At 38.9% G+C, this 23,092-nt stretch overlaps 1 protein-coding gene across 9 annotated transcripts; it reads left to right on the top strand.

Annotated features, from left to right (window-relative positions):
• Window positions 1-162: 162 nt before the first annotated feature.
• Window positions 163-22,852, top strand: mgaa (MAX dimerization protein MGA a). 9 transcript variants are annotated; one of them, XM_084393465.1, is made up of 26 exons: window positions 163-578; window positions 5,692-5,731; window positions 5,846-6,998; window positions 7,274-9,080; window positions 9,561-9,633; window positions 9,718-9,828; window positions 9,921-10,040; window positions 10,145-10,237; window positions 10,377-11,005; window positions 11,153-11,447; window positions 11,650-11,840; window positions 12,037-12,141; window positions 12,229-12,265; window positions 12,660-13,075; window positions 13,537-13,759; window positions 13,948-14,247; window positions 15,562-15,861; window positions 16,322-17,106; window positions 17,215-17,375; window positions 17,575-17,620; window positions 17,770-17,889; window positions 17,980-18,091; window positions 19,370-19,921; window positions 20,040-20,165; window positions 20,267-20,389; window positions 20,482-22,852. In XM_084393465.1, exons 3-26 carry the CDS (start codon window positions 5,911-5,913, stop codon window positions 21,384-21,386), a joined length of 8,718 nt encoding a protein of 2,905 aa, XP_084249591.1. In that variant the 5' UTR covers window positions 163-578; window positions 5,692-5,731; window positions 5,846-5,910; the 3' UTR covers window positions 21,387-22,852. The 9 variants fall into 9 exon arrangements, with proteins under 9 accessions (XP_084249591.1, XP_084249590.1, XP_084249588.1 ...); XM_084393464.1 differs by having other exon boundaries at window positions 163-339; XM_084393462.1 differs by lacking the exon at window positions 5,692-5,731 and having other exon boundaries at window positions 204-339.
• Window positions 22,853-23,092: the final 240 nt, after the last annotated feature.

A 23,092-nucleotide genomic window follows, 5' to 3' on the forward strand; every position in this document is an offset into this window, starting at 1 on the left:
ATTTTACGCAACGACTCTTTTTTTATCTACGATTTTCGTCATTCGAATAAAAACCGACGCAGTGCGAGTCGAGGCAGCCATGACGTAAACAAAGGCGTTAAGTAAACGCATGCGCGATACAACCAACGATTCTCATCAGTCAGAGCAGCGCCTGCGCACGGTAGTCACACGAGCGCGTGCAATGTTTTGAACGGCGACGTGCTGACGTCACCGCACGCACGTAAACCTCGGAGGGTGAGACGCACAGTGTAATAATGTGAGAAGGGAGAGAGGAAAAAAACAACATTAACGAAGACAGGAGAGAGAGTATGCACATTATGCATTACATATTGACAAAAGGTAACAGTCTAATCCGGATGCAGCTGTGTCTGTTAAAGTAATTGAAAAAGTTCGCTGAACAAGGGTGTTTTTCGTTGTTACTTCGTGGCCAGAGCTGACCATCTTTCAGTCTCAGCGCGCTTCGCCCGCCATTCGAGATGTTTCGACGTGCACGCGCTGTCCGCGCCAACTTTTAGATCTCGGGCCTATTAGAGACATGCGCCATCGACGAATATATCTCGACGCCTGTTTCACAAAAGGTGACTGAAACTCATTTTCTTGACTTTGAATGGACAGATAACATTTATGCACGCCGGTGGTTGCCACGTTTGCTCACCTGTGAATTAGGTAAAATAGGCAGTCTAGTAATGTTGTTATAGTAACGTGCGCCTTTTCGGTAATCATGCGCACGTTGCGTTACAAATGCGTTTGACGCTATTCTTCAAGTTTTTATTATTATCATAGATGTGTAGGCTATTAAAAATGGGACATGTTTTTTTCAAAAGCATGTGGCTAAAGTGATGTTATGGCGTTGACATGCATATTTTTTTATTATATTTGATTTTATGCAGTATGGACAACAATAAGGTTGTGACGTCGCATAAACAACTAAATGATAAATAAAACCTTTTTGGTGTCTTAATTGCGTCGTTTTGTACGTAAATTGAGTTATTTTAATACGTTTTAGAAGGTTATTCAGCAGTCACACTAGTCTTTAAGCATGAGGTATTATTTCGAAACCCGCCATATCATTCTAATGCTTCCATATATTATAACTTTTTAAATTATTATTTTAATAATATTTATATAAAAAGGTACCCATATGATATTAACAATACAGCAAATCTTAAAATATACTGTCCACTCGAGAGACGAAACTGTGTATTTGCTTGCTTTTTCAAGTATGCATATAAATGGATGTGTGACACACCCACCTTGGAAGGTGCACAATACAGTTCTATAGACATTTTTTAAATAATGCTTACACGGAATGAATATTTGAGTCATTAAAGTAGCCTACTAAAAGTTGTTTTAAGTTGCATAGATTGTATTGCCTCACGTCACGAGTTGAGATCACATGACAAGGAAAGTTTTTGCTATGGTTACACCATGTCGTAAATACCATAGTCTCGAGATGACAACACGTGACGTTCTATTTGGCGCTCGTCATGTCCTTGGACTGGGGTGGCGTTTAAGTCCAATTTTCTATACCCTTCCCTCGCTAACTTCCCTCCATCTTGTTCACTCAAATGTACGTCATTGCTTACAGTGCATGAGTGCCCACTACTGGCAGAACCCTTGCAGTGTGTTTAAATGGAATACCATAAGCCCTTGATCGTTTGGAATCCGCAATGGAGCGGATTTATTATTTAAAATGTTTTCCTTATGAATTTGTTTTATGCACCATTCTATAGGCCTGTATGTATGCTTGGGCTGTTGGAGAAAGTATACAAATTTACACATACTACAATAACAATACAACAAACCATAGTAGTCAGCTTAAAGCTACACTGTGTAGGATTTTCTCCCATCTAGAGGTGAAATTGTTTATGACTACCAACTGAATATTACTTTATAGCCCCTCCCATTCCGAGGGCGTTTTAACTCCTACGGTGGCCGTATTATTTCAAATCTGCCGGCAGTCGTGAGTAATCTCCCCCTCGCATTCGTCACGGTGCCACTGAGTGTCAAAATGCGAAAGGCGAAGCTTGAATTTCCAGGTATGTCCCTCTTTGGCTAATGTATTTTCAAGATGGAGGCACAACATGGCTGCCGCCATTCGAGCGACTCGCTCGTATGTATTCTAAATGGCAGATTCCAGCCCGATCTCATCCCAAGGTGTCATATACTGACGCTTTTGACATTTCATCTACATCCAACGCACATGGCACCCTTTAGCGTCAATATGAGACGCAGATAGATATGGGCCAGAAGGCGCCTCCTAGCGGTCTAACCCTAACCCTACCCCAGACCTAAACCTACCCATAACCGAACAAAGCTCTGTGCGTGTCATATTGACGCTAAAGGGTGCCATGTGCGTTGGATGTAGACGAAATGTCAAAAGCGTCAGTATATGACGCCCTAGGATGAGAATGCGTTGCAGATTCTACGCTTACGAGAATACTTGATTAGTTGGTAGAAGTAATTACACATTAATGAGCACATATGATTTTGAAAGAACAAAGTGTTTTTTGCTAAGATTCAACTTAAAAAAGTACACGGTGTAGCTTTAAGGTAGCTACTATGCGATTAAATGTCAAAATAAATCAAAAATCAAACACGAGTTATGTGGGGTAAATTAAGCGCGATCTCCTGTGAAGTCACAGTCACGGCTCTTTGTGGTTTATGAATCTGCCTGAAGTGTATTGAGTTGTCTCGCTCCCTCTGTCAAAATCGATGGGTAGAGGGTCTGTCCAATTAAACTTCCCTCGCCAACTTGATGAAAATGAATGGCGGTGGGGATTCCCTCAAGGGGAAGTGCTTAGAGAAGTGTATGTATAAAAGTGGAGTTAAACGCAGCCTGGGAATTATGCATGTCTTTGGCAACACTATCAATGGCTAAATTAATCTGATGCGGTCATGTGGTACAGGTAGGAGCACTCAAAAACTTCCCATCTTACAGGCTGTAATTATGAGCTCAACAAGCATTTGAACACTTCTTATAAGTTGAAATCTCGTAATTGCGGCAATTACAACATTGCGTGAACGCACCTTTTAACAATTTCTATTTGGTACTATGTAGTATATGATGTGAGTTGCCCCTGATGATTAGAAAGAAGAAATCATGTTCATTAAATGATTGCTGTGTGCCAGCTTTGGGTAAACAAATCAATTTCTAGCACATCTTTGACTTTTGAGGTAACGTAGCATTTACCACAATTTGGCGAGCTTATTCTAAACGGGTAGTGAGTGTCATTACACTGCAAAAAGACAATGGGTTGTAACAAGGACATATTTTAACAATAAAATACGAGAGTTTGTGCTAAATTGTTAATATAGTCACACCTAAAGGGCATACAGCAGAGTGACTAGCCTATATTCACAATACAGCACAGCCTCAAGGCCTTATTGATTTTATAAAAGCTAGTAGTTGTTTTTATTATTAATGACCAAATAATTCAATTGAAACACAATTTTAAGCAAATTAATTGCTTGACATGCTTACACTATATTATAGGCCTGAACATTGAATAAATTATATGAATTTGCTCAGTCTCTATTTGCAGGGAATTCATTAAGTGAGTACTGCATCATGTGTTTTTTGAGATAGTGTTTGGAATTTTAATTCTTTTGGAAAGCGATTTAGCAATTCTGTCAGAATTTTCCCAGAAGCCCTCCATCAATTTTTTTTTGTGTAAAAATTATTCTGTTTGTCACTGTTTTCAATTGTTTGTTAGGTAATTAACTGTCATTTAGAGTGTCATATGATCAATGTCCTGTTTAATACTTTAATTTCTTGATTAAAATATTCTGTATCAGAAGTGCCAGGTTGTGTCATGTCATAGGTCAAAGGATACACCGGTATTGCAGATAGAATGCTCGGTTGAGGTAACAGTCCGAAACAGTGAGTTTAATCTCTATAGACAAGTGAAGTGAAGGTTTATGCTCTTCTTCAAGAATGAACAATGTGGCATCAATGAGTTTGCAGGTTGTCTGTGAAAAACTAATCTGAAAATTAGAAAGGGCAATTATGTGGTTTCTCTATATGTAGCCTAGGCTTTTTTAATAATCCAAAAAAATAAGAATAATGATTGTTTCCATAGAGGTTTCCCTGTTTATATGCATTACATAATTTCTATTCAGTGTACATTAATGAACAGAGACCACAGAACTTTGGGGCAGTTTTTTTTTTTTTTTATCTACAAACTGAAAACTTTATGCGTTTTGGTCATTCATTTACACAACAACAGCGTTTTGGGGGCCAGAAAACGCAAACATTTGAGAACATGTTTCAAAGTGCAAGTTTTTCAAAATTAATACCCTTCATACCGAATACCGTACGAACATGCGTATTACATTATTATTCTATAGGCATGCGTGTTTGGTTCTAGAATGCGTATGTTCGCAGTCTTTCTTTGCGAAGTGACATCACCAACATTTTTTGTTGTTTTTGTGGACCCTAACCCTTTAGCCCTAGCATTTGATGACAGTGGCATTTTTTTTCTTTACAGTGTCTACCATTGTTGGATTAACTAGTCAATTTTGGGGTGGGTAGTGGTCATGACATTGGTTAAGTCGGAGCCCTTGAGATGCGATGCTGTTTGATAAGTTACACAAAGGCCCTGTTTTTACCTGGTGTTAATGTGTTTTCGGTGATCCAAGTGGTTGGTTGAGATGCATTACCGTTTCCACTTGATAATAACATACATCTCCTGTAACAATTTGTGTTCAGATTTGTCAAGACACTCCAAATAGCTCTTTATCAGTTTTGCGGGAGCGTCAAAGGCTACAACGAGAGGGAAAGGAAGCGAATATGAAATATGAAAATATATGATATGAAAATATAAGGAAGGCAGCTGTGATTTTTATTTTATTTTATTATTATTATTTTCTGTCACCACACATCCTAGAAATATCACGTAAGGTGATCTAGACGGATAGTTTTCCTGCTACAAATGCAATGTGGTTTCTTGTGTTTTTGACTACTTGAGTATATTTTCAGTGATCCAATGACAAAAGACCCTGTTTTAGACCCTGTTTCCACCTGTATTTAGTCCTGGCCACTTGTGATTGGATAAAACAACTCGCTCTCTTGTTGCCATGTACATGTGTAACTTAAGTTCAAGGTACCATGACATTTTCTTGTATCAATTCCCCTTATTTAGGCAACAGATCCTCAGTCAATGCTGCATGTACCTCCATATGTTTACAGTTCAATTTTACTTAAATGTAACTAAACACCAAGGCTTTTCAATTACCGTTTGTCCTCTACAGACCCAGAGGGTGGAGGTAGACTGTTTAGGACAGGTACTCAACACTGTTCATAAATGGCCATCTTCATGCACAGTTCCACTCCTTAACCTGCATATAATTTCCAAGTGTCATCAAGCCTTTGAAGAGTTTGTTAGGACTAAACTGTGTTGCTAGGTGGCCTTCCAGGAGCAGAGTTGAATACCCCTTATCCATATATATTCAGGATGTCTAAGACTTGCATAGATGTCCTCACAAGTATTAGGCTACCCTGGCTAATGCAATGCTTAGAGGCCTGTGATGGATAACCACTTGTGATGTAGTCCACAAAGCACCATACACTACACACCATACACTACAAAATATATTTACTACATAGCAAGGTGTAAACCGTTTGAAAACAGACAAGGTAATGCATTTATGGAATTAAATTGTTGTCCTCTAACAATTTTATGCATACAGGCCAAGAAGGGAAGCAACTTACTAGTAGTTGACTAATCTAGTGAGTAACACAAATAAAAACTGTTTATAATATGCTTGAATGTTAATCTTTACAGTTGCTAGCTGTCAAACATGCTTTGACCATGTCATGTCGTGTATGTCTTGTTTTTTAAAGGATGTAGACCTGAAATACCCTGAGATGAGAGGGTCAGAAGCTATCCAGATGACTTCTTAACTCCCATGGCAGATACAAAGGAGCAGGGTGCAATGGTGCTACATGAAGAGGGCATGACTGCCCCAACACTGGCACCTCCCACAACCACTCCACCTTCCATCTTTGTTGTCCTCAAACAGTTGCAGTCTGGTGATACTGGGAAAGACAAGAGCAGTCTGATGGCAATTAGTGAGGCAAATAAAATGGTGAATTCTTCAATCGGCTCTGCTGTAACAGGCATTCCTCCATCATCATCTACATTTGCAGACACCAACAACAGCACACAGTCAGAACATTTGGCAGCAGATGCTAGATGTAAGGGCATCACAGTTACACTGGACAACAACAGTATGTGGAATGAGTTCTATAGGTGTCAGACTGAGATGATTCTGACCAAACAAGGTCGTAGAATGTTCCCCTACTGTCGATTTCGTCTCTCTGGAATGGAACCTTTCCAGAGTTACGTGCTGGCAATGGATATTGTTCCAGTTGATAACCACAGGTACAAATGGAGTGGGAAAGGATGGGAAACCAATGGGAAGGCTGAGCCTCATGTTTCACGTTTGTTTGTACACCCAGAATCCCCTGCTACTGGCCTACACTGGATGCAGTACCCGGTTTCATTTTACAGACTGAAACTTTGCAACAACTTGGACCAAGAGGACCATATTATTTTGCACTCAATGCACCGATACCTTCCCCGACTTCATGTCATACCTGCAGACAAAGCCACTGAAGACATTCAAGTTGACAATCCCAACGTTATAACTCTAAGCTTTTCTCAGACCGAGTTCTTTGCAGTCACAGCTTATCAAAACCTTCGCATCACCCAGCTCAAAATTGACTACAACCCATTTGCCAAAGGTTTCAGGGAGGATGCAGTCAACGCCCGTTCATCTAAGGTAAAGAATGGAATGTCCACTGAGGAAACTGGGAGTGAACTCAAGCTAAGCAGGGAGATGACAACCTTGAACAATTTGAAAACTCTGTTTATGAAGAGAAATGCTGCTGTAAAGGTCAATAAGGACCAGGACGGTCCCAGCCCTACAAATGGAGAAAAGAAAGTTGTTAATGGTGATGCTCCTATTGTAGAAACAAATGTTCAAGGTTTCTGGTAAGTAGAGTTAATAAATTTGTCAAATGGAAGCAAAATGTTACTTTAGTTTGAATTAGATTTACAAACTCAATGCAACTGTGCGAACGCATGACCAACGCATTTTCCTGTTGTGTGCTTTAGCTTGAAGTGTTTGCTTACACATAATTGTATAGTGTGGTTTAGACTCTAGGCTGCATATACAAATATTTTAAGATATTGTACATATTTGCCAATTTTGACAAATGTAAACTTTTTTTTTTTTCTGTCTTATTTTCTTATCCTTTCTCTGACAGTAGTAAGAAGCGCCCATCATCATCGGCATTTTCAGACTTCATTAAAGGTGCTCACGTGAAAGTCAAAAGGTTATCACTTGAGAATATCAAGAAAAATGGTGTGGCCTTGCAAACAACTTGCACAAATGATCAAAAGGAGGTGATGGACATATCATCCAAAACAGAAAATATATTACAACTTGTTAGTAATGATGAAACTGTTGTAGGTGACATTCACAGATGTGAAAGCACAGACACATCCTCAAAAACAGAGTTATTAAAGACAGATGAGACACAAACAGAAATAGATGAACACAAAGCTGACAAGATTACATTATCCAGTGACCAAAATGTACCCTACACAAATGAAAAGGGGATGGAGACCCTTTCATCTCTGGACACTGAGGCCAAGTCTAAAGCAAACACGAAGAAAACCTTACCACATAAGCGGCCAGAACGTGTACCCCTACCGCTCCTTGCTCAGTTCCTTAAACAGAGAAAGTCTAAGACAAGACCTATTACACCAAAATCTGACACACCCAGCTCATCCTTAGACTCTGAAAAGTCATGTGAACCTTTCTTAACCCCTGAAAGATCATCTGCTTTGATGTCTTCCATCCCTTGTGTTACCACTATCTTAGATTCACATCCAGTACATATCTCAGTGTCTCAAAAAGTTACATCCTCAACAACAAATGCAATCAACATTACATCTCTGTCCACTACATTATCATCTTCATCAACAACTGCATCCCCCGTACCAGCAGAAATGCAATTATCTGATGGATTTTCACATTTCCCAGTTGGCAGTGGTTCATTCCGTGCCCCCAACACTACCACTTCCTCCAAATCTGAATCTGACACAATATCTAGTGTGTTCCATAATGCTGATGCTGTTTCTGTGCCAGATCTTGACAACACACTCAGGTCTCAGTCAGACATTTCAACTCTCTTTACATGTAACACTGTTCATGACACTTGTTTACCTATCACACCTGAAGTTAACAATGACTTTGTCGCACCAATTGTCCCCTCTATCACTACATCAGATTTTCATACAGGCAACGATGGTCCTTATCAGGAACTTGCCTCATTGCCTGATGTTGCTGAGAGTGCATCTATTTCCGATTGTCTTCTAGACAGTTCCAAGGGCTCTTGTCCTGAGCTTTTTTCTGAAGAAATCCCTCCACACTCTCTGTTCACACATGAAGAATCCCTTTCCTTGCCATTAGATGACCCATCTTCCCCAGCCTTCTCCTTGCCCAGCCCAGCTCCTTCTTCTCCTGACCCATTTCCGCCAAGTCTATTCTATGAAAGACCAGTACCTCCTCGAAAGACCCTTGATTCATTTCCAGAAAGATTATTGAATTGCACAGCTTTTTCCGCTCCTGACCTTTTTCCATTAGGTTTATTCAATGACAAGCCTGTGCCTGCCAGAAAGATCAATGATTTTTTTCCAGAAACACCACTGGATGCAATTGTAACTTCTAGAGAATCATTGTCACCAAGTGTCCCCGATGGGCCAGAACATCTCAGAGGAACAATTGACTTGTTCTCTCAAAGTCAGTGCTCTGATAGACCAGGGCCTCTTAATGACTTGCAGTCAGCTGTTAGTTATGAGACCAGTGTTTCTGATCACATTGTTCCTGAACCAATTAAACAATCCTCTCATGGAGGCACTTTCAAGAAGTCCAAGGCAAAACCGAAAAAAATTGGAAAATTGAAGTTCAGTGAAGATGATGAGGTGTTTGAAAAACCTGAACCTGTTCCAATGCAGCCCAGCCTGGAGGATGTCGACGGCCAGTTGTTTGTCTCCTTCATGTCAAAGGTAATAATTAACTTGTCTGGTAACTTTAGAACATAGAAAGGAAACTTTGAAGGAAATGACCACACAAAAAGGAAAATGTAGTTTTTACTCACCCTTATTTTAAAACATCCATATGATGATCGCACCAACCTTGATGTCAGATAAGTAATTTCCTCCTGTTTTTTTGTAAATGGTTGTTCTTGACATCAAACCTGAGTGAATGTGTCTCCTATATATGCTGAATAATATATATATAATTTTTTTTTTTTTTTTTTTGTTAAAGTGTCTGCTCTTACAAAGATTTTTGATTGGCTTTAGAATATTTGGATTACAGCTCATTTTAATTAAAGGACTACTTTAGCTGTATTTGCTTTGCTTTACTACTTTAAAATGTTTTAAACTTTTTAATTGACCTGGTGTATGTTACATCTACAGTATACTATCCATATATTTACTACAATACATCTATGTGACATTCTGAACACCTTAATCCTGAAATAGAAAGCTCTTGAGATTCACCTTGGAGATGATGCCAAAACGGAGATGGCACAAAAAACCACAGAGTATCCAGACGGTAAGAATTGAACACCTCACCGTGGTTGATACTAAAGAACCACTTTGAAATCACCTACAGTTTTTTTTATTATTATTTACACAGGTATCGGTGATGAAAATATGCAGGAAAAGATTGCGGTGCTAGAGAAAACCCTTTTATGTGATCTGAAACTCATGAAGCACAGACAGGTCATTCATCCAGTGCTGCAAGAAGGTTCTAGATTTTGGAATTCTCTGAATCTCTAAATTATATAACAATACAATGTACAAAATTACAATAATGCTTAATTTTGTTTTTCTTCGTAGTGGGATTAAAGTTGAATCTGCTTGACCTAAACCTTGAAATTGACCTGCAATATCTGGGTGTGCAATTGCCCATTCCCCCACCTGTTCTCTCACCCGAAGGAAATTCAGCATCATCTCAAGGTAACATATCTTAATAATAATAACAACAAACAATAAGCATATAGATAACCTAAATCATTATTTAGGCATTTTCATTGTCATTAATGCATTTTTCCCCTTTGCAGTCCAGTTTGTTTCAAGGACAGGAAAAACCACTGATTTTACTAAAATTAAAGGTTGGAGAGATAAGTTTGCTGGATCAGGATCTATTACTGAAGGTATGCTATTTTATCAGTGATTTATTACAAGAATATACTCTTATACTCTGTTACAAGAATATACTCTGATTATCTAATTTGAAGTGTTGGTATGATACTGCTGCTAAAATAATGATTTTGCGTTACATTTTATTTGCAGGCGTGTCAAGCACAGATGCAGGGCAGAAGAACCTCTCTGCATTTTGTAGTGACATGTTGGATGAGTATCTGGCTAGCGAGGGCAAACTGATCGACGAACGAGCTGCTAACTTATCACAGACTGATACTACGTCTGTAGCATACCAGCTGCCCACAAAGAGCACTAGCTACGTTCGTACCCTGGATAGTGTACTTAAGAAACAAGTACCTGCTTCCTTATCCCCAACACTGAATAAAGTCAAGCCAACGATCAAGTCCAAAGAGAAATTTAAATCCAAAAAACCTTTAAAGTCATGTACAGGAAAGCAAATAAAAACAGTCTTTAGTGTGAACAAACCTGCGTTGTGCTTGAAAAAGCCACAACAGAGCAAAAAATTTAAAAATAAGAAGGAATCCAAAAGTTTGAGTCCTGAAAAGACTGCTGCAATTGTAGCCCCTAATAAGAGTCCCATGGTTGAAGTTTCTGGCTCTACACAATCGAGTTGCACAGGTGGACGTAGTGTAGGTTTGCCTAAGACTCTGGTGAAGCTGATGGATGTGGAAGATGGAGCAGTGTGGGAAGGCAGACATCGTACCTATATTACAGAAGAAAGGGCAGCCATCGCACTGGCCACTCTTGTCACCTCTGAGGTATAAGTCAAAATGAGGATCTTCTTAGTGTATAATTCCTTAGGACAGATATTGGGTTTTGTAGTCATTAACAACAGAATTGAGCTATGGGATCATGTTCTCCAAGACACCTTATGCTCTTTCTTATCTCTTTTTCTCGGTTTTAAGGGGGTATCAAAAGGAAACCCTGATGCCATCAGAATTATAAGACGACGTGCACCACCCTGCCTCAATGTATTCTGTAGGCTTGGCTGCGTGTGTGCCAGTCTGGTGCACTTGAGGCGACATCATCACTGTGGAAAACCACAGTGCATGTTGGGCTGTAGCTGCCTGCGACGCAAAGTTGTTGCACTGAAGACCCCCAAACAGGAAGAAAGTACAGCAGATGAGCCTGAACCTCAAGGAGTGTCAGAGGAGAACAAGGCTAAATGGAAGAAAAAAAACAAAAAGAGAAAAACTTACGGTCAGTTTATTCAAATTTTTCAAATTTCAATATTTATTGCAATAGCTGTACCATTGTTATAACTAACATTTTACCGCTTGTTATTTTATCGTAATATTCATGTATCTTTCCAATTAGCTTGTATTGCTTGAAAAGCTGCTTTGAAACAATTTGTACTGAGAAAAGTTATGCAAATGAAATTTACCTTGACCATCTCCTGCAGTTCTGACTGATCCGGAGACAGCTCCTGAACCGGCCAAACGTGTGAGTACATTATGGGTTCGAAAAAGAGAAGGTTCTGATTCAGAGGTTCTTTTCTCTCCTCCTCCTCCAAGAGCTCCTTCTCCAGCACTCTTGTCTCGAGAGCTTCAACACGACCTGGAAAGCTTTTTCAGTCCTTTAAAACAAAAAACGGTGAGACTCAAAGATTTAGAATACATCGCAATCATAACTGATCACAGTTAGTTAAACATGCTTTTAATGGGTTTATAATTTCATGTGTAGTTTTTTTTTTTTTCCTGTTATCAAATACTTGTCACGTGTTGTGTAGTTTCATAATTTCATTGATGTGTACACTTGGATATCTTAAATATTTTCTTACTGTATTCAGGTGGAAGAGAAAAATTTGAATATGATTAAGGACAATATGGATAGCTCACTGACATGTGCTCGGTCGCGACCGTTTGACTCCAGGTGTCATGCTAAACAAAAAACGGTGAGATTCTTACATGAAGGATGGCATATTTTTTGGTTAAGACAAATTTACACAAATTTACACTGTACACTCTTGTACTTTTGGCAGGTTGACCAGCACCACATATTGCAGGTCTCTAATCAAGGTCTGTTTTCCTTTACTGATTATTAGTTAGTTTACTGATCATTAGTTATTATGAGTTAGTTCACACAAAAATTAAAATTCTGTCATTACTCACTCTCATGTCGTTCCAAATCCGTAAGACATTCATTCATCTTCGGAACACAAATGAAGATCTTTTTAATGAAATCTAGCTTTCTGTCCCTCTATTGACAGCCTACGCAACATCCACTTTCAAGCCCCAGAAAGGTAGTAAAGACATCATAAAAGTAATAGAGTATTTAATGACAGAATTTTTGTTTATGGGTGAACTAACGCTTTAATAGTTGGTGTAATCATAGTTTATTGCCAAACTTTAAAATGTTTTACAAAGCTGGTCCTTAAATTGAAACCCCTCTTTTTTCCCCTTTTGCTCATAGATATTGAGGAGGGTGAGCTTGTACCTCTTAATTTGTCTGGCCCTGCAAAACGCCTTGAGATCATATCTGAATGCAGTTGGACAAGTACAGACATCAGAAATTACATTATGCGCATAGTGTGTGAGCACATGGCTCAGGATCGTTTGAAGCATCCTTTCTGGATTGGCAAGTACTTTATTGAGCCAGTTTCCAAGACTCTACAAGAGACAGATGATGGTTCCGTCGAAACATATAAAGTCACCATCTCTCGACCTGTGGAGAAGAAAGAAGATGAGAAGGCTACGCAAAATGAAGCTGAGCTGAAAAAGCATGTAGAGAAGAGTAAGGTGAAAGGTCTGCCCTTCCTCTCCAAGTGTTGCCCTGCAGGCTTGCTCAAGGCTGAGAAAAAAGCACCCGATGCCCCAGGCCGAATAATGGTATGCGTGCAATTACCTGGCAAAACCATTTAGATGTATTTAGGAGTACAAAATATCATAAACTAACCTGAAGTCAACATAACATGAAAATGTACCCTATTTACTTAATTTATGTTCCTGGTCTTCTTGTGCACAATTCATCAGTGTATGTAATTCCAATGTTTTCATCAAAATGTATTACATTACACCACCTGAAATTACTTTTCTTTTTATCTGACATCACCTGGGCTGCATGAAATGCTCACTTTTCACAATTCAATCAATTCCCAATGAATAAAGTCTTATCCTACAATTTTTTCCCTTAAACAGTACAGAACTAAAATGGGTTGGCAACATAATTTTTGTTGACTTTAAGAGTAAAGTACTGCCTGTCTAAGACATGTCTTTATATTTAAAGGTATGATTATTTTTTAATGGAGTAGGACCAGTCCTTTAAAACTTGCGATCAATTGTTTTCGCAGGTCAATGGAAAGCCATACCCACAAGCCAAGTTAGAGCTGGGGCAGATGGGAGCTTTGCATCCTGCCAACAGACTGGCAGCTTACATCACAGGGAGAATATGTCCAACAAAATCAACCATTACAAAGGCCTCTATCCCATCCATTCCGGTTTCTACTGTTGCCACAGCAACCACAGTTACCAGCACGTCTACTTCTACAAACACACCCATCATCAAATCTGTAGGTAAGTCATGTAAAGGTTTACAGCGTTCACCTCCAGACCTCTCAAGTGTATTGACCAATATAGTGGACGTCCAGTATATTACTAAGCAGTGTATAACACTGTTACATTTGTGCAGCTGTACTGCATGTAAATATGTGCATAACTTAAGTGGCAGACTTAACCTGCTCCTTAATTTGTTTTTTGCACAGTGACCAAGCCCCCTGTGGGAAAGGTCTTCACCCAGTTTGTGGTCAACCACATCAACTCTCAAAACAACACTAGCACCTCACACTTACAGCCTTCTGCTCCAAAAATTGTCATCCCTTCAACCTTGATGATTGGCAGAGAGGCTGGTGCTCCTGGGGTGGCTCTTTCTCCTATTAAAGCAGACTTGATAAGCCAGGTGTCTGAGCCTTCAGACTCTGCAGGTAGCACCAATTTTCCCACTGTATCAAAAGTCCAAGCCCCTACCATCACCATCCTCCCTAAATCACCCAGCCTGCCTCTGGGTAAGCCTGGCTTCCTTGGTTTGCCATTTTGTGTCTGTGCTTCCCTCTCCAACAAACCCTTTGGCCATGCATCTACTAGGAGAATTTAACATACTTGGCCTTCATATGGGTCTGTTCTTGTGATTTAAAGCTTGCTGTTGCTTCAAAGAAAGACGCCGGGTTACTTTCATCTTCCTGCTTTGTGTACCCTTCCCATTATCTTCTGTTATCATCATTTGTGACTCTGGCTGTTATTGTAGGTTGAATAATCTTCCATGAGCTTAATTTAGCGGCGAGCTTCACCATCATTGATTTTCACATTACGCAGTATATCTTAATGTTAGATCTGTCCTTTTGCAGACTGAGATGTAAAAATGCGTGACACTGTGTTTACAGTGGTGAAGGAAAATTATGAATATGTTTTGGCTTCTCTGATTCAGCATTGTAAAATGTATGGTAATTGTTAAACACAGCCTGAATAAATTTAATGATCAGATCATGTCACACATTTTAAAAAAAACTGGCAATTTGTGGCCATGTAAGCATCAGAGACAATTTGTGATGCAGCTATGGTGAGCATTGTTCAACTTGATGTAAATGCACAGTGACATAATGTGCCAACTGCCAATAGGAATACAGGCATTTAATCAATGTCAGTGTGAATGCTCCTTATACTACATAGTGATTTTAATAGCAGTTTGCTAATGTGAACACAATCGGTCACCATCATTATTCTCCTTAAAAGGGTTAGTACACCCAAAACTGAAAATTCTGTCATTAATTACTCACCCTTGTGTCGTTCCAAACCCGTAAGACCTTCGTTCATTTTCGGACCACAGATAAAGACATACTTGATGAAATCCGATGGCCTCAGGGGAGTCTCCATTGAGACTGATACAGAAGAGAAGAAATGACTGAATAAAGTCGATATTTTTTCAATAATTTTTTTTAGCGCACAAAAAGTATTCTTGTCGCTTCATAAAATTAAGTTGAACCACTGTAGTCACATGGACTATTTTAATGATATTTTTCCTACCTTCAAAGTGTTAATTAAATAGCCGTCAATGGAGCCCCCCCTGAGCCATCGGATTTCATCAAAAATATCTTAATATTTGTTCCGAAGATGAACGAAGGTCTTACGGGTTTGGAATGACATGAGGGTGAGTAATTAATAACAGAATTTTAATTTTTGGGTGAACTAACCCTTTAATTATAGGCTAGTGTGGTGCTTTGGGTCTACCGACTTTATATGCGTCACACTGTCCTTGAATTACTTCACTATGCCACCGAGTTGAATGTTTAAGTTGCCATAATGAATCTTTTACATATTTTCAGGTGGGTCTGGTCCAACGCCATCAACTACTGTCTCTTCACCTGGATCAACCACTCCTGGGAAAAAGACTGTTTTTATCAAAGTTATGGCCTGTAATACAGGCCCCAATAGTGGTCCTCGGATTACAAAGCCTGTCACACAGACTCGTCCCCCACAGACCCCAGGCCAAAAGATGCTGCTTCAGGTGGTGAAGACGGCTGATGGAAACACATTGTACCGTAATCCTAATGGCCAACTCATGCAGTTGGTACCTCTAAGTCAAATTAAAACCATCAAACCCAATCTCCTATCTCAAGGCCAACGTAAGTGGTTCAGGAATACCATTTTAAATGGTTCATGAAAACCAATAAATATAGATATATAAGTATAATTAAATAAGTAGGCTATTAGCACTTAACAGCTTAAAACTGTATTTTATAAGCACCGCAGTGGATAAAAATCGCAGCGTCACAGACAAGAATTATGACTGACTTTGAGAAATTTGTGTAATCTACATTATTACTTTGTATCATTTTTAGTACAAAGGGTAGAAATTAAATTCCATTGAATTAAAAATTTATATTAGCACATTTAGCCATTGGGTAAAAAATGTAAACTTAACTTAGGAAACTTAACTCCATGTGGTCATTTTTGTACAGCATGGTCTTATTGATTATTTTACTCAAATTTGGTGAAGAGTTGATAAACTTGTTTGGAGGAAATGGCAAAACAAATGTGTGCTTATCCCAAAAGACGTTAATTATGTCTCTGTTTTTCCCACAGCAACCTTTATCCGTTTGCACGCACCAACTACAATCAATCTGAATAAGCCTCAGGGTGGCAGTGCCACCATAGTCACATCTTCCAACCCAACGACTCAAATGCAGTCAAAGCCTACTGTCACTGTACCAGTCTCCACATCTTCGTCTATGAGTAGCAAGACAGTTACACTCACTGCATCCAAGTCAGTCTCATTGAGCAGCCTTCCTTCTACTCTTAAAGTTGTCCCAGGTTTTCTGGGACAATCTGGCACTTGCACATTAAGAATTCTCTCACCAAATCCTGTCCAAGACACTGGCATTACCAATCCAGCTTCCTCTCCTATCCTCTCACCGAGTGACTTTACATTAAAACATGGAAGTTCAACACTACTGAGCAAAGACTCCACTAAGTCTGAGACCACCGTTTCTGTTAGCTCACTTTCAACAGAGGGGCCAATCGGTCAGGTCCATAAGCAGTCTGAGCTGGATCCTGTTAAACAAAATAGCTGTGATGTTTCTAAACGAATAGCAGGAAATGTATCAGAGAGTTTATCTTCTGCTGCCACCTATCCAAAATCCAGGCAATTTTCGGGAGATGATTCAGCCCCTTCACATAATGAGCATGGAACGCTGAAACATTTGAGTTTGGCTGAAGCTGATAACAGAGATAATCCCAATGTGAAGGAAACAGATTTTGACAAAACACCAGATCCCGAAGAGGAAGAGATGGATTCAGATGTAACAGAATTAACTGATGACTCTGACCTGTACAGTGATGATGACCGAGAAGATACATGTAGTTTTAGTGTAAGAGCGTCATATAATTGATTATTTTCACCTTTTGTAACTGAATTTGTGTAGCTCGTCGAACTGTTATATTGCTTGTTCAGGCTAGATATTTTTGCTGTTTTTCAGGGTTCTGATAAAGGGGAGAGGATGGAGGATACGGATGGTTTGGACTCTGAGATGAAAGATTTTGCAGAGGTGGTGGTTGATATTGAGACCGTTGAGTCTGCAGAGGAAAACAGTATCGCGAAATTGAGGGCATCTGCAATTAGACGGAATCAACATCATAGGTAACGAACACCTGATTGATGTTTGATTGTGTGGAACTGTAGTTTGCATTATTTTGATGTTTTCTTTTGGTATTTGACCTGATCTGCATTTACACTATGAAAGCATTTGGAAATAGATGCTTTGCCTAAGAAAATGAACCAGTTCCTGTGAAAAATCTACAAAATTACTTGTCTTTTAAAAAACATTTTGCTCTTGCAGTAACCGGAAGCACATTCATGATGAAAGCTTGGAAGTGAAGGTCAGGGTAGGTTCTATTCTCTCTCCGTTCCATACGTACATTTTTATTTTATTTTTTCAAATGACTGACCCAACCCTTTCTATGTATTTTGTAACATGTATGTGTAACATCGTTTTTGTATTTAATAAATTGTGTTATGTAACTTCTTTGTGCAGAGAGTGAGGCTGGAGAGAAAGAGGCGCCACACACTCAAAGAGTTATTTCTTCAACTTCAGGAAACACTAGGAATGTCCTCAAAGAATCGTGAAGCTTCCAGGTTGAGCATCCTCACCAAGGTTTGTTGTTGGTTTTGCTACAGTTTATGCTTGTAGTTTCACAGAAAATATTGTTTTAATGTTTTGACACGGTTTCTTACTTATTTCAAGGGTCATAAAGAGATTGAGTCTCTGGTTAAGCAGGAGGACCACTTAGTAAAAAGAAGAGAGAAGCTGCGAATTAAGAGGGAGTGTTACCTACAGACGCTTTCACTATTGTGTGGTAAGGCTGTCCTTCAGACTATGGAATCATTTTTTATAATATCCAAGCTGTTATTAAAGATCAGCAACATATTTTGTATAAATATATTCATCTTGCACACTTGCAAATCATATTTTAATGCAACATTTCGGTCATGCTACCATCCTGATGGTCGCATGACCTAAACGTTGCATTGAAATTAGAGATGCACCGATTGATCGGCTGGTGACCGGAATTGGCCGATTTTCACGTGATCGGCCATGACCGGCGACCGGCCGGTCAGTCTGACATATGCCGATTTTATGCCGGTCAAATGCACTCGGGCGCCGCATGATTAACCTTTTGAGAGGTACGGTCTCATATATGGGATTTTTATTGCTGTGCCCCGCTGAGAGTAACGTTACGGTGCCACATTTAGAATGTTCAGTGACGTCGCATAACTGCCAGATTCAAACTGTGCTTTCGCGCGTTGGCTGGCGCTGAGCCAGAGTCGGACGCGTTCAGCGCTGTCATAAATCACAACTAAGCAGTGTTTACTCTATTCTTCTCAGTTCACCGGCCACTTTCTTGCATTTATTTCGGGAGAAACTGACGAATTCGCGTGCTGTAAATCCGACTGACAACATTGCGGCACCCATCATGTTATAGATCAAGATTATTTATAAAGGTTTTTAAACGACCAAACACACTCACTTACACGTATTTGAGAATCGGAATATCAGATAGGCTAGTTGACATGGTAAGCAAGTTTGTTATATTATAATATTTTGAATAAAAAAGGAAAAGCGAAATAAAAGCGACGCATCTATCATACAGTATTGTGGCTGCGGTGTATCGCGTGACGCGTCCCCATGGAAACATTAAAGGGAACGTTCGCCTTGAAAAAACTCACTCTGGGGTTGGGGGTGTCAGTTAGAATATTTTAAACTTACGCATGAAAGGGTTAAAGAAAAGATCGAAAATAAATATTTGTGTGTGCTGTAAAGTGGTTAGAAATTTTTTTTAATCGGAATCGGCTAAAATCGGTATCGGCAGGTCAAACTCAATAAAAAATCGGAAATCGGAATCGGCCTAGAAAATTGTAATCGGTGCATCTCTAATTGAAATATGATTTGCAAGGTATTGCAGTGTGTGGGATTCATCTATTTTTGTTAGACTATTTGTTTCTGTTTATTCCTAGGCACATGCTTATAGGATTTACAAGGAGTTGTGGGGATATTTCGTTGATATATTCTGATATAATTTGAATGTGTGAACATCTGGTTTGCTAACAAAGGTTGTATCTCTTTTTGTCTACAGACAAGAGTACAGAGTCCATCAGCCAGAAGCTTAATGAAATTATTGCTAAACAAAAATCCCTGGAGGCCCAAACTAATGCAAAAGAGATAAAGTCCCAGCTTAACCAGGCAACGTCTAAATCTAAACCCAAACCTAAACCCAAACCTAAATTAGTTGATCTTAATAGTAAACAGAAAGGTTTGGCATTCCAGAACAAAGTAAAAGATGTTCCAAAACCCACTTTTTCTCCCTCCAAACCGATAGACTTGAGTATTAAAAAACAAAAAAGCCTGGAAGAGACACAAAGTGTTTTGAAATCCACTCCAACCTCAAAACTTACAGACCTTGATAGTAGCAAAAAGACAATTAAACCTCAGGATAAAGAGCAAGGCAGCATGTCTAAACCTACTCAGCCATCCTTTAACTCCAGTCCACAAAAGAAACCAGTCTCTGTCCTAAGTCCTGTAAAACATTTCCCAGTACCTCGTGAGAGAATGCGGCCAAACATTCTGTCCCGTGCTTCATCCCAGGTGATGCAAGGATCTCCAGTCAAAGAGCCTCTTTTAACTAATGGTTAGTTTACAAAAACTTTTACAATACAGTACTTGTGCCATGTTGATTTGACTTGGTTGAAATTGATTTTTTGAGGTTTACACTCTTTGATGTCTGTTGTTTTTGTTTTGTTTTTCAGTGTGTATACCTCAATTATTTCCTCTGATGAATACCATGGTTCAATGCAATCAAATCATAACCATAAACAACCCACTTCAACCAATTGGCATCACCTCAGTAGGGACACAGCAATCATCTACACCAGGTTTGTCTCTAAACAGGTCAATTGATGCTTCAAAATGTCACAAAGAAAGTAAGTGATTACATAACACGCATTTGTGTTTTTGTATTCTTTTTTTTAACTAGGTGTAGCATCTGTGTCCATAGTTCCTACAATATCTCATCCGCTTAGAGTGGAAAATTCTCTTCCAGTATTGCAGCCTCAGTTAATCAAAATTACAAACAGTCCTGTTAATATTAATACTCAAGGTGAGTTTCCTCGGCTGATATTGAATAAAAATTTTCTACATTGTTCTGTGAAATTCATATGGATAATTTATTTTACAATGCATCATTTTCAGTGGATTCTGCAAACCTTCCAAACATCACCAATGTTATTTCTCTGGTTTCACCGGTGGAGAATCTGGTAATACCACAGAAAGTTGTGGAAGATGCATCTGTTGCCCAGGAACAGCCAAAATCTGTCCCTGCACCAGTGGAGAATCAGCAGAATACCTCTAATGTTAAAATATCTAATTTGGAGGAAAGGGCAGTTGTTGATGAGCCTCAACCCAAGGATTTCCCAAAACAGCCTGAAGGAGGAGATGAGATCAGTGCATCTGTTACTTCATCCAACCAAGAAGGACTGGAGAAGAAGGGTCAGGATGACCGCAGCGACCCTGAGGATGAAAATCTGATGTCTTTGCTTGACGAACTTGTTCTTCTTAGCCAGCAGCTGAATAATGAAGACGAAGATCAGAGAATTGTCGTGCCAGACGAGGTACAACCATGTTCTGACAAGCAGGCAGATGTAGAGCGGGATGATGAACGTGCTCTCAGTCCCTTGTTCCTAACTCTAGATGAAGATCTGATGTCTCCAGACTCTAAAGATGAAATCGATATCCCACCCAAAGTGGATGACTTGGTCAAAGTCATCTTTGGGTCAGATTCACCTTCGGTATCATCCGAATCTGGAGTTGCACCATCAACAAACGTTGAAAGTCCGAATGCCCCAACGTGCAATGTTAAAGGTGATGCTCCTACTCCGCCACCTCTGTTGCACATGAAGGCTGCATGTGAAGCTACTTCGGGTCAGTCTGCCAATGAAGGGACCAATGTGGCATGGCGGCCTATGCCTAAACTGGTTCCTCTAGGGTTAAAGCCCCAAGATGTTGTTGTAAATAAGGTGAATGGCTCTTCGGATCTTAAACCGGATTCAAATGAGCAAGATGTTAATAGACCACAAATAGGATCTACCAGTCAATGATTCAGGTTTGCTGCTGCTCACGTTTAACTTGTGTACAAAATTGTTTTTTTAAATGTATTTATTTCTTGTTTCCTGTGCAAGTCCTGCTGCCATGGGTACCACCTGTTGTGCCTCTGGTATATCCAAAGACGTTTTGTTGATTTGACTTTCTTTTCTTTTTTTTTAATACTCAACGTACTTGACCAGCAAGATTCTCTGTATTCTCCGATTTTGCTAGCGATTGTGTATCCACTCTTTGTGGCAATAGATGTGAAAAGCTGTTAACTCATCCTAACCTCCATATTGGAGCATTTGGTTTTTTTCCCATTGAAGTTCATTAAAAATTTAAAATAAATAGTTTTTACTTAATCTTTTAACATTGGATTGTTTCTCCCGTAGCACCATGAAGGTCAAGCTGATTGTAATCGTTTGCACTGGGGATTTTGTGGGATGGTTATGGTTGGTTTTCCAGGTGACCTTTTTAGGAATAATTGAATTTGCCCAGTGACTTTTAACAGTAAAGCCGTTTCATCTGTGAGTGTCTGCTAATGAGATTACACAAATGTTATTGTCTTTGCATCTCCCTGAAACAAACCACTGTCTATTAAACATCACATGAATACATGTTAAAGCAATAATAGATGTTAAATTCCCTACAAACAGTCTATGTTCTTGTTACAGAAAAGCTAGCTTATATACATATGTTGAGTGCCTTTCAAAAGGTCCTAATATATGCAAATTGGGACGTAGAAAGGTTTCTTGTTTTAGGGAATAGTCAATCTATATAAATAGCATAAGGAATTTAGGAATAAATTAAGGATATAGTGTATCTACTCTCTTTCTTTCTTTCTTTCTTCCTTACTTCCATTTTTGTTATTTTTGTTTGTTTTGAAAGTAATCAGTGAAGTTTGAGTAGTCAGTTTATGGTTTTTGACTGTTTTAGTTGTGAAAACCTACTCTTGCTTCACCATATTCCCCACCTCAACAGCAACATATATTTAACAATCTCTAAAGCATTTCAAAGAGTTTTAACGCTGTCACATCCAGTGAGGTGGATAACTTCAAGGGATCTCCCTCAGTTTGAGCTTAGTTATCACTATGCAATTGTTTTGCGTGCGATTTAGACTGGAAAAGGAAAAACTACATAGGAACTACAATGCTTCATAAAATGAGATTTGTATATTTGATGTTACACTGGTTTATTTTGTAAATTAGTTAGCTAGTTTAAAGTCTGTATATTGGCTTGTATAACATTTTTTGGCTATTGTACATATGTAAAACGTTCTTTTTGTTAGTCTGCGAACTGTCTGTTAAAATACTTATTTTTTTATATGCTATAAATCAGTGCTCTCTTAACTCCTTTGTAAAAGAGATGGATATGTCTTTTTAAGTCAATAAAATTGTGTTCATAATGTGTGAAAGTGAATGTTTTAATAATCCCATTTAATGACTGAGAATTGTGGCTAATTAAAAAAACCTGAAGATGTGAATATTATTCTTTTTGATTCCTTAGTCTAAAATGTGCTTTTCTGAGATCATGCATTTTTTATTAAAATGTTGTTTTAGTCTTAAGAATTAGCATTTGGCCAAATTCTGATATTTAATACAATATATATATATAAATATAATAAATGAGCATGCTCAAGTTAAAACGCATGTGGGCATGGTTATCAGCAAATATATTAATACTCAAAATATTAATCTATATTGTGATCTACTTGGGCTTA

Source organism: Rutilus rutilus (genome assembly GCF_951802725.1).
Source record: "Rutilus rutilus genome assembly, chromosome: 21".
Taxonomy (NCBI): Eukaryota; Metazoa; Chordata; class Actinopteri; order Cypriniformes; family Leuciscidae; genus Rutilus; species Rutilus rutilus.